The 14,615-nt window shown below is 40.9% G+C and overlaps 1 protein-coding gene across 4 annotated transcripts in view; it reads left to right on the forward strand.

Moving 5' to 3' along the window:
- Nucleotides 1-14,615, forward strand: part of BRCC3 (BRCA1/BRCA2-containing complex subunit 3) — a 48,241-nt gene that overhangs the window by 3,405 nt on the left and 30,221 nt on the right. For all 4 annotated transcript variants that reach the window (XM_005595046.5, XM_005595047.5, XM_065538719.2 and 1 more), the window contains 4 exons: nucleotides 2,304-2,423; nucleotides 3,724-3,811; nucleotides 12,985-13,073; nucleotides 14,447-14,502. In XM_005595046.5, the coding sequence (XP_005595103.1) occupies nucleotides 2,304-2,423; nucleotides 3,724-3,811; nucleotides 12,985-13,073; nucleotides 14,447-14,502 (353 nt within the window). The remainder of the gene's footprint in view (nucleotides 1-2,303; nucleotides 2,424-3,723; nucleotides 3,812-12,984; nucleotides 13,074-14,446; nucleotides 14,503-14,615) is intronic.

The following is a 14,615-nucleotide window of genomic DNA, read 5'->3' on the forward strand; positions in this document are numbered from 1 at the left end:
GGAGTATTTAGTTGAAAAGCAAAACAAAAATAAACCACAAAAAAAGAGAAATATAATGTGAGCCTCGAATGTGAGCCATATGCATAATTTTAAATTTTTTAGTAATCACAGTAAAAAGGAATAAATGAAATTAATTTGAAGGGTGTATTTTATTTAACCTAAGTATGTGAAGGATTATTATTTTAATATGTAGTGAATATTAAGAAATGTTGAGATATTTTATATTCCTTTTTTCTCTTTTGTGTTGTCTTTGAAGTCCATGTGTATTTCATACTTGCTGCACATCTGAAATCAGACCTGTTGCACAGTGAAAATCTATAGCTGATTTCAAAGGCCTCCTCTCAGATTTCACCCTTGTCCCTTCAACATCTGATAATGTTAAGCCCACTCTTTCCCCTGAAACTCTTGTACCATTTCATTGTTCTGGTTTTGCCTTCTTTGTCTTCTTCCCTGGCCCTTCTTGTTCTTCCCCACACTAAATGTGGCCACTCCCCTTGATTCAGGCCAAGACCTCCGCTCCCTGACTCCACACCTTTTTTGTCCACTCATAAACGCTTTATTGATTTCTGCATTGATTCTGTTTGAGTCTAAGCTATAATCCCACTTGCCTGCTAAAAATTGCCCTATTGTATATCTCTCATCCCAGATTATCTCATCTGAAAACAAGCTCTTCTTTCCTTCCTGACCCTTTCTAAACTTAGATCTGCCTCACATCTTCTACCTAGTTTCAACCTTGAAACTTTAGAATCATCTTTGACCGTTTCCTGTCTACCATCACCCATGGTCCATAAGCTACCAAATGTTGTAGATTCATTCTTTTTAATGGGTCTCAAATCTGTTTCTTCCATCTCTGCCATCTGCTTAGCCCAGTACTTCATTGTTACTTCATCTACAGTTTATCTGAAATAATTTTTTTCCTTTGAGTTCATCCTGCAAATTATGGCTTGGCATTTCAGGTCTTGTACATTCTCACTCCAACTTTCTTAGCCTTGCCATCTGCCATTTCACCTCAAGCTCTGTGTCTAAATCAGTTGGCCAAGTTGTCTCCCAGACACCTCATTCACACTTTACTACTTCCATTTGGCACCTGTAGAAATGTGTTCCCCCCACTTCCCACAGTAATCAAGGAATAGATACACTTGTCTGCCTTTTCTGTGAAGATTTTTTTCTTTTTTAGATTCATATCCTGCTTATGTAAAAGATTACTTTTCTAATGTAAGTGAGTTCTTTCCTCTGAGTTCCTGTATTAGTCTGTTATCACACTATAAAGAACTCTCTGAGGCCGGGTGCGGTGGGTTATGCTTGTAAGGTCCTGAGGTCGAGGCGGGCCTGAAGTCAGGTGTTTGAGACCAGCCTAGCCAATTTGGCTACCAAAAAATACAAAAAGCCAGGCGTGGTGGCATGTGCCTGTAATCCCAGCTGCTGGGGAGGCTGAGGTGGGAGAATCGCTTGAACCCAGGAGGCAGATGTTCCAGTGAGCTGAGATTGCACTGCTGCACTACGGCCTGGGCAACAGAGTGAGACTGTGTCAAAAAACAAACAAACAAAAACTCCCTGAGACTGGGAATTTATAAAGAAAAGAGGTTTAATTGATTCACAGTTCCACATGGCTGGGGACGCTTCAAGAAACTTATAATCATGGCGGAAGGTGAAGGAGAAGCAAGGCACATCTTACATGGTGGTAGGAGAGAGAGAGAGAGAGTAAAGGGGGGAAGTGCCATACTTTTAAACCATCAGATCTCCTGAGAACTCACTCTCACACTATTATGAGAACAGTGTGAGGGAAATCTAACCCTACAGTCCAATCACCTTTCACCAGGTGTCTTCTGTGATACGTGGGGTTTACAATTTGAGGTGAAATTTGGGTGGGGACATAGAGCCCAGCCATATCAGCTCCTATGGCATTGACTTACTACATTATCTTAGTGGACTTTCATGAATGACAACTTGCCACTCAACCATGTCGTTAGCACATTGAACCCTTTGTCAGCACCCTGATTTATATTCCTTTGTGTGACACAGTGTTTTGTACATAGTTGTAAGTCAAATAATTACTGGTTGATCATTCCAAAAGTCATTCCTTGATCTAAATATTAGCATATATATTTTAAATTTTTGTGTCTGAAATGTATATATTGAGGTTGGGTGTCTTTTATTTGAAACATTTCATTCGTGAGAAAAGTGTCAGTTTTCTAAAATGGAATATTTTATCTGATATTATAATAAAATGAAATCCTATAGTTGAAGGGGGATGTGTTATTGGAGAGAGCCATAAGTAACCATTTCTGTGGATTTTCCTTTAGGTTGATGCCGTCAGAATTGTTCACATTCATTCTGTCATCATCTTACGACGTTCTGATAAGAGGAAGGACCGAGTAGAAATTTCTCCAGAGCAGCTGTCTGCAGCTTCAACAGAGGCAGAGATATCCTTACTGGTCGATAGAAGCTTTTATGTGCTCTGGGGTTCCTGGGCCACATTGCTGCTTGCTTGCTGCAATCATCCTACTTTAGGTGGTTTCACAAATTTTCTTCCCTTAGATCCAATTGTTTGGTTATTAGAATTTCTCTTTCTTCTTTTGAGTGGGTTTTATTGGAAGAATTAGAAATTTTCTGACATTCCTGCTCCTAAGTGCCAAAAGATGTCAGGGTCCATCACTGTGACAATGAACTCTGTGTGGAGTCCCCTCCATCTTCCTCCCTAGTCTTCTCTCCATTCCTCCCTGCCCCTCCTTCCAGTTTTCCTAGTATCATTTAATTTCTAGGCCATTTGCTACCTTGGTCTCTATCCTCTTGAGAGATTCTCCTTTGTGACTTCCTTTCAAAAAATGCAATGCTAGGAACTGAATGCAATGTTTCATGTTAAATATAACCCCAAAATGATCAAATGGGGCATTTGTTTCCTGTGATTTGTTTCAGTATGTTACTGAGTGCCCTGACTGGCGCCTTGTGAGTGTATATGAAGCTGATCCCCATCCCGCTTTTGTTTTCTTGAGGAATGCCGTCAGAAGTTCTGGTAGTTTCCTCACATCCTTCCGCTTCAGTGATCTGCTGAATGCTCAAGTGGGACCCTCAAGTGCGGATATGCAGGCTGTCTCTGCAGCTCTCCTCTGTGGTCCTCTGCCCTGCAAACTTCAGCTGCAATTACTATTTGTTAAGCACTTACTGGGTGTTTGCCAGGCACTACGCTAAACACCGTGTGTGGATTATTGCATTTACTCTTCACTGCTCTGAAACATTATTCCCCTGCCTCAGTCTGCAGCTGAAGAAATGGGCTAAGAGAAGTTAAGTAGTTTCTCTTGTCATTTGAAAACTTGAAAATATATCTTAGAAATATGTATAAAAAGGATTATTTTAATATAAATAATTTGCAGGAAAACTAATCAGCATTTTACAGGATAACAGCAGCAGTCTTGAAAGTGACAACTTCTGACGATTTAGAAAAGCTTTTCAGATAGCACATTGGTAATGATTCGAGTGATCAAACATCAGCTAAATGAAACTTGAGGATGTAACTATATACGGCATTGGAAACCATATGGTTTCTAGTTTTAAAAATTTTGGCTTTAAATGGGCGTTATGGGAAACTCAGCATTAACCTTATTTCATTCTTTTGTTGCCATTAAATTGCAATAAGCTTATTTTAAACTTCAGGGTGCTTTCTGAGCCCTTATTAGCATTAGAAAATTTTGTTCCCACATTTTGAAAGTACCTTGACAGACACACAGGTTGGCTGAACTGACAGGCCGCCCCATGAGAGTTGTGGGCTGGTATCATTCCCATCCTCATATAACTGTTTGGCCTTCACATGTTGGTGAGTATCATGGGGTTGCAATGTTTATTGTTCTCAGAAATTAATATCATGTTTCCTTCTCCATTACATAGGGTATGGTTATTTTAAACCAAAATTCGACTGTCCTTAAGCAGACATCACTATTTTGATTTATTTTGTTATGTATTAAAAGTAATTATGTCATATTGATTGTTTTTAATAAGTCTGTCAGTTGATATAAAAAAATTAAACTGTTAACTGAAAATTGCTGATTGCTGAATATCATTACTGTCCAGGATACTCCCATTCTGCAGACTTAAAGGGCAAAATTTGCAAAACTGATTTTTACAGTTGCTGTTTACGTATAGTCCATTGGAGCTCTCAATATATATCTTTACCCTTCTAATCGGTGTAATGTAACTAAATTGCTTTCTCTCTACCTTTACCCCTTTTTGAGAATCATGATTTTTTTTTTTGTCCGTATCTTCCTCTCCAGAAAGGAGAAAAGTAACTTGGGGAGAGTGAACTAATATTCACGAGCACTTAACTATGTGCTAATGGTTTACAAATGTTTTCTTCTCCAATCCTTGTGGCAACCTGTGAGTTAGAGATCTTACCCCCATTGTACAGAAAGGTAAACAAAGACTCACATGAATTAAGTGTCAGAGCTGAGGTTAGAACCCAGGTCTGACTGCCCAGCCTGCTCTTCCCACTGTGCTAGTACTAGTCATATGGGTTTGACTTGATAGCAAGTTCTAAATTCGTTTATGCTGTGATACGAATGGCAAAAAATCATCAGTGGTACAGTCCCAGACTTTAATGAAACACGAATGGTCCTAAGAAATACAGTATTAATTCTCAGTCTTGGGTGGGTGAGGATGTTTCTCAGAATCACCTGAGAAAGCTTTTATAAAATGTACCTGCCCCAAATTAATCTTTCCTAGACCGTAACTCAGACCTACTGTGACAACCTCTGGGAGTAGGTGTTAGGTGGGGATATTGTTGAACACCCCCAGTTAAATACTGATTTAGAATAAGGGAGATGACAGATCTACCTTCTCCCAGATTTGCCAAATTTTAACATTTTGCAACATTTGCTGTATCATTCTCTTTTACATATATGTATATACATATATGTATATTCCTGAAGTATTAGACTAAGTTGCAGACATGGTACCTTTTACCCCTACTCTGCACTATGAATTTCCTAAACACAAAGAAATTCTCTTACATAACCATGGTACATTTATAAAAACTGGGAAATTAACATTCATATAATACTATTATTTAAATTACAGACGTTATTCAGATTCTTTAATTGGCTCACTGATGTCCCAATAAAGTTGTTTTTATAGCTATTAATATGTTCCTGTAAAGCCTTAATGTCACTGAAAAAATTCAGTGTCTGATTTGTTTTCCTGTCACTGTCAACACTGAAATCAGATTGGCCTAAAATTTTTCCCATGGTAGTGCCATCAGCCAGAAAGAATGAAGTACCAACCACTAATGAAGAAAAGTTTGACACATATATTACTGAACAATTATTTTCACTATAGTAATAAGTTACAGTGGGAAATAAATACATAAAATTTGGTGGTAAAAAGAAATTCCCTACGAATTTAAGGAAAAAAAACCTTATAAGTATCTGAAGCAGAGCACCCAGAAAGTTTCAGAGTTCAGAGAACAATTGAATTCTCTCAGGGGAGAAGATCTGAGCCATTAAACAAGAACCCAGGTAGGTGTTTGTAATGCAGCAGTAGTGGGAACATTTCAATCTTTATAGCAGTTAGGAAAAAAAAAAAGGATATTGCAGAACGTAACTGAAAAAAATCAACTCTAAATTATGAAATGATTAAGGAGCCATGTGCTCCATAATTTAAGACAAAATAGATTTAGAGTCCAGAGTGTAGAGATCCTACCTGAACAAGTATTAGAATATGCAATAAAGGCTATGTGTATAGAAAATTTAGAGAGTTACCACAGCATGAGGGTTGGGAATACCAGCTTTGATTTAGTTGGGGACTAGGTCTGTGTTAGCATCTTGTTTCAGTCACTTACCAGTTGAGAAAATATTTTAACTTGTCTGTGCCTTTCTAGTTTCCTCTCTGTCAGAAAAGAACATAGTCTCAGAGTTGTTAGGAGCAGTGTATGAAATCATGTATACGACACCTTGTCCAACACTTACCATGGTAGCTGTTCACCTATAAAATGAACAAGAAAAGAAAGATGCCAAAACATTTATTTGTAAAACTCTCAAGGACATGGAGAGAGTGTATGAAATATCTATATTGAAGGGCAGACAATATTCAAAGGATTAACAATGAGGACACATCAGGTCTCTCACCTGAGATCTCAAAAATATTTACAGGCTGGGCATAGTGGTTCATGTCTGTAATCCCAGCACTTTGGCAGGATGAGGTAGGAAGATCACTTGAGGTCAGAAGTTGGAGACCAGCCTGGCCAACAAGGTGAAACCCTATTTCTATTAAAAATGTAAAAATTAGCCAGGCATGGTGGCAGGTGCTTGTAATCTAAGTTACTGGGGAGGCTAAGGCAGGAGAATTCACTTGAACCTGGGAGATGGAGGTTGCAGTGAGCTGAGATTGTACAACTGCACTCCAGCCTGGGCGACAGAGCGAGATTCTGTCTCAAAAAAAAAAAGTACAGTAATGAAACTATGGGTACAACTAAAGAAAAATAATTGCCCAACTGAGCTGGCATTCACACTCATCTCCAAACAGCCTTTTAAGAAGTAGTACCTTATAAATGTATGCAATTATGATTTGTCAATTAAAACTAATATTTAAGAAAGTAAACAAATGGGAATAAAAAGAATTGAGTCTAACAGAGCCACTGTATTGCAAACCTCAGAAAAAGTGAGCAGTGAATAAAAACTTTAACTACCTTTAACAGGAAAAGAATTCCAAGCTGTGGTAAAGAATGGCAACTGAGAAAGAGTGAAATCTTTTTTTCTGTTAAAAGAAAGGTATAATTTTAGTTGGCGAGGGAGAGTGATGTGACCGTTTCAGTGCTTTTTATGATAAGGTAATTAGTGCAATTAGGTTAAGTTCCAGTGGGCTAGGTAACACTGCTTTGAACATAATTTAAAGGGATCATTCCATAAAACGATTCTTCAGGAAATTTACTGGATACTTGTATGGAATAATAAGGTCATGGCTCCTGCTGTCCTAGACCTTAATGATTTTGTTGAGGGGAAAACAATGAGTAACATGATAAAGAAGAAATGAGATGTCGTCCATATAGAACATTAGTGCTTGTAAGTATTAACAGGGGAAGCACCTATAAAAATAAAGCCTTGGGATTAGGAAAAAAGAAGAATAAGATTGTCTTTTATTAAAGACAAGCTGCAAACCTAAAGACTTGAAGAGAAACTAACAAGCTAGGTTAAGCCATATGGGGAAAATAAAGACCTGCCATCATAAGCTAAAGGGTAGGTGAGAGAAGATAGGTTATTCATTCTATAACAAAAGGCACAGTAGCTAAGGAAACTAATGAGACTGAATTATGTGCCTTACCATAGCAACACTCATGTACACAGGATAAAGTTTTACATGTAAGGAAGGGAAACTAGTTGAAATAGAAGAACTTGATAATCCACTTTCAGAATGTATTCATTCCTTCAAAAGAACATAAAGTGAGTTGGCCTTGGGTTGAGGTTGGCAGCGGAGGGGAGAATGAACAAAAGCAAGGGTAAGGTAGGACAAGCACACATACAAAGACTTTAAAATTTCATATTAAAAGAATTTTAGTCTTACAGAAAAATTTCAAGAATAGTATGAAGAACTAGATGCAACAGTTGTTAACCTTTGGTCGCATTTGCTTGATTATATTCTCCCTCTTTTACCTTTAAATACTTGATTGTGTATTTCTCAAGATTAAGGTTATTTATTTCCATAACCACAGTGCAATTGTCAAAATAAGCACATTTAATAAATACAATCTTATTGTGCAGACTACACAGAGCTTATTCACATTTTGCCAGTTAATATTGTCCTTTATGGCAGTTTTTTTCTTTCCGATCCAGGATCCAATCTCAGATCATGCATGACATTTAGCCTTCATGTCACTTTAGTCTCCTTTCCTCTGGACCAGCTCCTTAGACTTGTTTTCCTCTTTCATGACATAGACATTTTAGGAGATGGACTATTGCTCCATGTCTGCTGTTTGCTTATGACTAGGATAGGTTACACACTTTTGGCATGTGGTGCTAGGCCTTTCTCAGCGTCTCCCATCAGGACATGTGTGATTTCTCTGCCTCACACTAACATTTTCATGCCGCTGATGAGGCAGAATTAACAAATGTGAGTGAAATGGGAAGAGGTGATAACAAGCCTCTTCTCAGCTTGTCCATTTGTTGAACAGATACTGAGGACTTGCCCATGCCAATTTGTAATAATATCTGCAAAGCCAATTCCACAATTGGGAAGCTGTGCATGTTCCATGATGTCTCTGATCAGTATGCTTTCTGCATTCCCCATTTCTGCTTTCACGTTCAGCAATGTTATCTAACATTGCTTCCCACTTTAATAGAGAAAACAGGAAGTTGTTTTTTTGTTTTTGTTTTTGTTTTGAGATGGAGTCTCGCTCTGCTGCCCAGGCTGGAATGCAGTGGCGCGATCTCGGCTCACTACAAGCTCCGCCTCCCGGGTTCACACCGTTCTCCTGCCTCAGCCTCCCGAGTAGCTGGGACTACAGGCACTCGCCACCACACCTGGCTAATTTTTTGCATTTTTAGTAGAGATGGGGTTTCACCGTGTTAGCCAGGATGGTCTTGATCTCTTGACCTTGTGATCCACCCGCCTCAGCCTTCCAAAGTGCTGGGATTACAGGTGTGAACCACCACGCCAGGCCCTAAAAAGTTTTTTTAAAGTAGGATAGGCCAGGTGTGGTGGCTCATGCCTATAATTGCAGCACTTTGGGAGGTTGAGCTGGGAGGATTGCTTCAGCCTGGGAGTTCAAGTCCATCCTGGGCAAGATGGTGAGCCTCTGTCACTTAAATTTTTTGTTTTAATTAGCCAGGTGTAGTAATGCATGTATGTATTTCCACCTACTCAGGAGGCTAAGGTGGGAGGAACCCTTGAGCTCAGGAGTTGGAGGTGGCAGTGAGCTGTGATTGCACCACCATGAGCCAGCCTGAACGACAAAGCAAGACCTTGTCTCTTAAACATTTTCACCACGTAGCTCCTAAAAGAAAATGAGAAGGCCTATTTCTGAAATGTTTCCATGTCCCCTTGGGGACATTAAAGAGACATTAAAAGAGAATGTCTATTTCAGGCAAGAATAATAAAATGGGTTTTTAATACTACATATAGTTATTTCATCATATTTCTTAGGAATGGTGCTGTGTAATATCACAGTGCACAAAATCACAGATTCTTCAAGAAAACTGGTTCTTAAATACCCACAAAGGGGCCCAGTACAACCTGCAGCCTGCTGCATGCCTGTGACATTTAGTCTAACAGCTTAACTAGCCCTCTGCTGTACTTGCCATACAGAAAAGCTGAAACCGCTGGTTTCCGGGTCAGTTTACGTGGTCCAATCCCTGACCTACTTTCTTCCTGAGAGACCCAACCAGAGGAAACTCTGACCAAAAGAGCATCTCTTGTGTACCAGGCTGGAGTTCAACAGAAAACAGATAAACAACCTCCAACTTTTTGTCCCTGGGTCTGAAGTCACATCCTGAAGGGTTTGGTTACACCAGTAATGAAACATACATGGTTTCCTATTGCTTTCCCATCTTGATCTCCCTTCTTAATTTCTGGTGAGGATAATGTCACCAGAAGGTTCCATCTCCCTCTCTCAGTAACAGGGAGAAGTGAAACAGGCAATCGGATCTCATGCAGGGTCTTGGCTTGAGCCTTGGGGCAGTTTACAGAGTTTCAGTCTTGACCACGGAGATCTTTACCAATTTGCTGGGTAGGTCCATGGCTGCCTGCTTCCCCCAAGACTGCTCTGCCATGACTCTGAGGAACTGCTCTTTGGTAATTTCAGGAGGTTCTTTCCATTTAAGGGTTCTTCAGACAAAATGTCTGAAGTGCTCTCAATATGAGTTTTGGTAGCGGCCAGCCTGGGTCTGGGAGCAGAGGGATAGGACGTACCCTGCGTGGTCATGCCCAAGGGATTCTGATTATTCATCCACAACACACCTTGGGAATCATGAACCTCCCATCTGTGGTCACAGCTGTCTGTCTAGTGCTGGCTGATGTCCAAGCTAACAGCTGCCCCACTGGGAAACTTCATGCTGGTCACAATGGCATCTGCATCCTTTAAGGAGGCCATATCTGGTCAGAAGGCATGTCCGAGAGAAAACAGTGTCTGGAGTGACTTTTCCCAGCAACATGCATGGGATGTCCGCATTGTGTACCCAATCTTGTAGAGAACCCCACCTGCCCGCCTGCCCTCCCTTCCTTCCTCCACTCCTCCCTCTCTCCCTTCCCTCCCTCTCTTCCCTCCCTCCCTTCCTTGCCCAGGCTGGAGTGCAGTGGCATGATATCAGGTTACTGCAACCTCCGTCTCCTGGGCTCAAGCAATTCTCCTGTCTCAGCCTCCCAAGTAGCTGGGATTACAGGCGCATGCCACCATGCCCGGCTAATTTTTGTTCATTTTGAGTAGAGATGGGGTTTCACCACATTGGCCAGGCTGGTCTCAAACTCGTGACCTCAGGTGATCCGCCCGCCTTGGCCTCCCAAAGTGCTGGGATTACAGGCATGAACCACCGCACCTGGCCGGCCCCTTCTTTAGGAAACCGAGAGAAGCCCCTGCTCACAGCACCATCTGGTGGATCCTTGTGTAAGAACTGGATTAAAGCGCTTGTAAAGTCCAGAGGAAAGGCGTTCCCAGTCTCTCGGCTTCCTCTCTGAATGGGCCTGCCCCCTTGAATAGGCGGTCGTCTATTCAAACCAGGCAGCCTCTTGCAAAGCACGCCCATCCCTGTTCTCGAATTACCCTAGTGTTGGCCAAATAATCGGCTCTGAAGGTTCAGTCCACTTTATATAGCCGATCCTCAAAAACATACAGCAAGCAGCAGCTGTTCTCATCTAGTATATCCCAAAGATGGCCAGGCGAATGCTCCGATGTCATTAAAGCATCTCATACCTCTGTTGGAGGCTTCTGAAATAAGTCTTTGGCTGTTCTGAGAGCACCAATAGGCTTTTCACTCAGAGAACAGAAGTAGATTTGCGTCTGGACCGGAAGCAGAATGCCTGAGAGAATATCTGAGCGGATACTGAGGGGCAAGGGTGAGTGGTGCAGGGTCCGAGGCTGCTGAGATGAGAATGAGCGTCCATAGGATGACAGCTCTTCAGGGGCAGCAGTGGCTGGAGTGGGTCCCTCTGAGCTCAGGTGGTCTCCCAAGGGGTAGCCAATGCTCAGAGCGGGTACATCCATTACGATGGGGTGCCAGAACGATCCCTCCCGGAGAAGGTTCGCCGGCGAGAAGAGTATGCTTTCCCACGGGGGAAGATGGCGGTACAAGGGTCTCCCCTGGGAGGGTGACCAAGGCCAGTCTGAGCCTCTGGGGGCCCAAGGTCGGGGACCCTTGGTAGCCAGTGGACGGGCAGGGCTGACTCGCTTTGGCAGACTCCGTCTCAAAAAAAAAACAACAAAAAAAAACACACACAACCAAGTTGAAGCGTCAGGGTAGACAACTATAGTTCTGGAGTTCAGAGTAGAAGTCTGGGACTGGAGATTGTTGGGCAGGAGTTGAGAGTGGCTTCAAAGCCACGAAACTAGATGAAATCCCCCAAAGAGTGACGGTAGAGAGACAAAAGGACTGAACACTGACCCTGGGCCACACCAATATTTGGAGACTGGGAACATGAGAAGGATCCAGCAACAGAGACAGGAAGTTAGAGACAAGTAGAAAGAGTGAGAACGTGAGGCAAAGTGAAGACTGTTTCAAGAAGGGAGTGATCAGCTGAGATCAGGTAAATTGAAGACCAAGAATAAATCATTGGTGACCTTCACAAAAAGCAGTTTGGGTGACATGATGGGGACACTAGTTGTTTTCAGTGGTTATAGATAAAATTGAATGGAAGTGACGTTTATGAAGCACCTTTGATGTGTGTTAAAAATTTTGCAATTTAAAAATTACAGAAACCCTATGAGAGAAGGCATGATGTTTATTCTCATTTAACTGATAAGGAAATAGGCTTAACAGTACCAAGAATTTTACCAAGGTCATATAGCAGTACAGAGACCATTTTTACAATGCTATGCATGTTTAGCAGTATTTTCAGCCAATTCCCTTTGTACTCATTGCTGAGTACTGTTTGGTGTCAGTCTTTACTTAGGAAGACACTGGGGAGAAGTCAAAATCCAGATCAAAAAGGTATACACACAAAGAATGTTGAATGTAAGCCATTGGGCAAAACTGTAATCGGCAGTGTTTCATGGTGGCATGTGATCTTTTGTATCCTTTATAAACAATGGTCTGAAGACTAAATTTAGCCTTTGGAGTTTCACTCTCATTGCCCAGGCTGGAGTGCAATGGCACGATCTTGGCTCACTGCAACCTCTGCCTCCTAGGTTCAAGTGATTTTCCTGCCTCAGCCTCCCAAGTACCTGGGATTACAGGCATGCACCACCATGCCCAGCTAATTTTGAATTTTTAGTAGAGAAGGGGTTTCTCCGTGTTGGTCAGGCTGGTCTCAAACTCCCGACCTTAGGTGATCTGCCTGCTTCGGACTCCCAAAGTGCTAGGATTACAGGCATGAGTCACCACGCCTGGCCATTTTTGGCATTTAATATTTTAATCCTTTCTAATGTTGTTCTTTGGTGCAAGCCTAATAAATATGTTCACTTTCCTAGAAGCTGTCCATCAAAAGGCTTTTTCTAGGAAATACTTTCTCTCCTTCCAGGGCCTTTCTTTGAGTCTCCATGGAGGAAATTATCAAGTTTTGGGGTAACTGAAATTTTTAACTTCTCTTTCTATACCACATTCCATAGCAGAGCTACTCTTGGGCTAGGCAGGCTAGAGTTATTAATGAGTTTTATTATTTAATGGCAGACTTTCGATAGTATTACCCTAACCTAGCAAAATATTTATACTTTGACATTGTCCTTAGGATATATTCCTGTTTTGCCTATACAATCTGAATCCTAGGGAGATTATATGTCACTGTTATCTTTAAATCGTCAAGTCTGTGAGACACAGTTTATTGACAGAAGATTTTTAAATTTTCATTTATTTTCAGATGTTCGCACACAAGCCATGTACCAGATGATGGATCAAGGCTTTGTAGGACTTATTTTTTCCTGTTTCATAGAAGATAAGAACACGAAGGTATTGTGTGTGCGTGTGTGTGTGTGTGTGTGTGTGTGTGTGTGTACACACAGAGTAGAGAAAAATCTCTTTGCAATTTTAATAGGATGGCCAGGAAAGGTTTCAATGAAAAGGGTCATTGAGTCAGGACCTGAAGAAGGTGAGGGAACAAGTCTGGTGGATTTCTTGGGGAAAGAACGTTCCAGGCAGAGGAAATAGCCAGTGCAAAGACCCTAAGGTGAGTGTGGCATGTTCAGGAAACATCAAGGAAGTTGGTGTGGCTGCAGCAGAGTGAGGAAGACCATGACCATACATCCCAGTTTGCCTCTGTCAGTCCCAGTTTTACCCTATTATCCTACTGTCCTTCCCTCTTGGAAGTGTCCCAGTTTGAATGATAACTCATTTCGTTGTCCTAAACGAGGTCCAGATCTTGTAAGGCCTTGACTTTGACTCTGACTTGGGAAGTAACTGGAGGATGACTTTATGTTTTAATGGGATCTCTCTGGCTTCTGTGTAGACTGAACAGTGGGCAGAGGGTGGGGGTGGAATCCATGGCATCAGTGAAACCTGTTAGGAAGATATTGCTGTAATCTAGACAAGAGATGATGGAGGTTTGGTTATGGTGGTAAGAGTGAAGATAATGAGAAGTGGTTGGATGCTGAATGTAGTTTGATGACTAGTAATAGTAACAACTACCATTTATCACCTATTGTATGGCATGTACTTATTAGGTGCTTTATATAAATATGCTGTAACCCTGACAACCCAGAAGCTCATAGAGCTTAAGCAGTTTGATCAGTGGCCAGTCTTGCCATTCTGTATTTGAATTCTGTTTGAATTTTATGTTCAAGAAGTTATAATATGTGTCAGTTCAAACAAAAAGAAAATTACTACTTAACATTGTAGGTATGAATTCTGCTAAGAATACCAATAGTGTCTTATTTAGTGCATTAGTTATATTCTCAGAATCTGTGTTAATAATGAATATTTTCCATAAAATCAGTTTTCCAGAAACACTACAGTTCAGTACTTTGACCTTTATACATCATTTGATATGCTTTCAACTTTGTAATCATACATTTATTTATTTATTGTCATCATAAGTAGTTGTTGAGTAAGTTTGTCAGCTTTCAGTATAGCAGTTTGAATGTTCAGGTTCTTAGGTTCCTGGTTCTTGTATTTGTTAACAATTCCCTGCTGTTACATGAGCAGATGTTTGGTTGTGACCATCTTATGTTGACTGAGCATATGATCCTTTTTCAGAAATTGATTTATGGCATATTCCATCTTGGGAATCTCTTTTAACCTTCTACTTCTAGAGGGGCTTTTGGGGTCTTTCTCAATATTAATCTTTCTTTCTGTGATATTTCTTTCTTTCTTTTTTCCTTTGATAGACTGGCCGGGTACTCTACACTTGCTTCCAATCCATACAGGCCCAAAAGAGTTCAGAGTAAGTATTAGAGAGACTTATGTGTGTATTGGAGGGCTGTATCTTGTCTTTGCTGTGTCATAAACTTGATTTAAATGTTTGCATAGATCCATTTCCTTATTGAAATCTAACTT

This window comes from Macaca fascicularis, chromosome X, assembly GCF_037993035.2.
Source record: "Macaca fascicularis isolate 582-1 chromosome X, T2T-MFA8v1.1".
NCBI classification, from domain to species: Eukaryota; Metazoa; Chordata; class Mammalia; order Primates; family Cercopithecidae; genus Macaca; species Macaca fascicularis.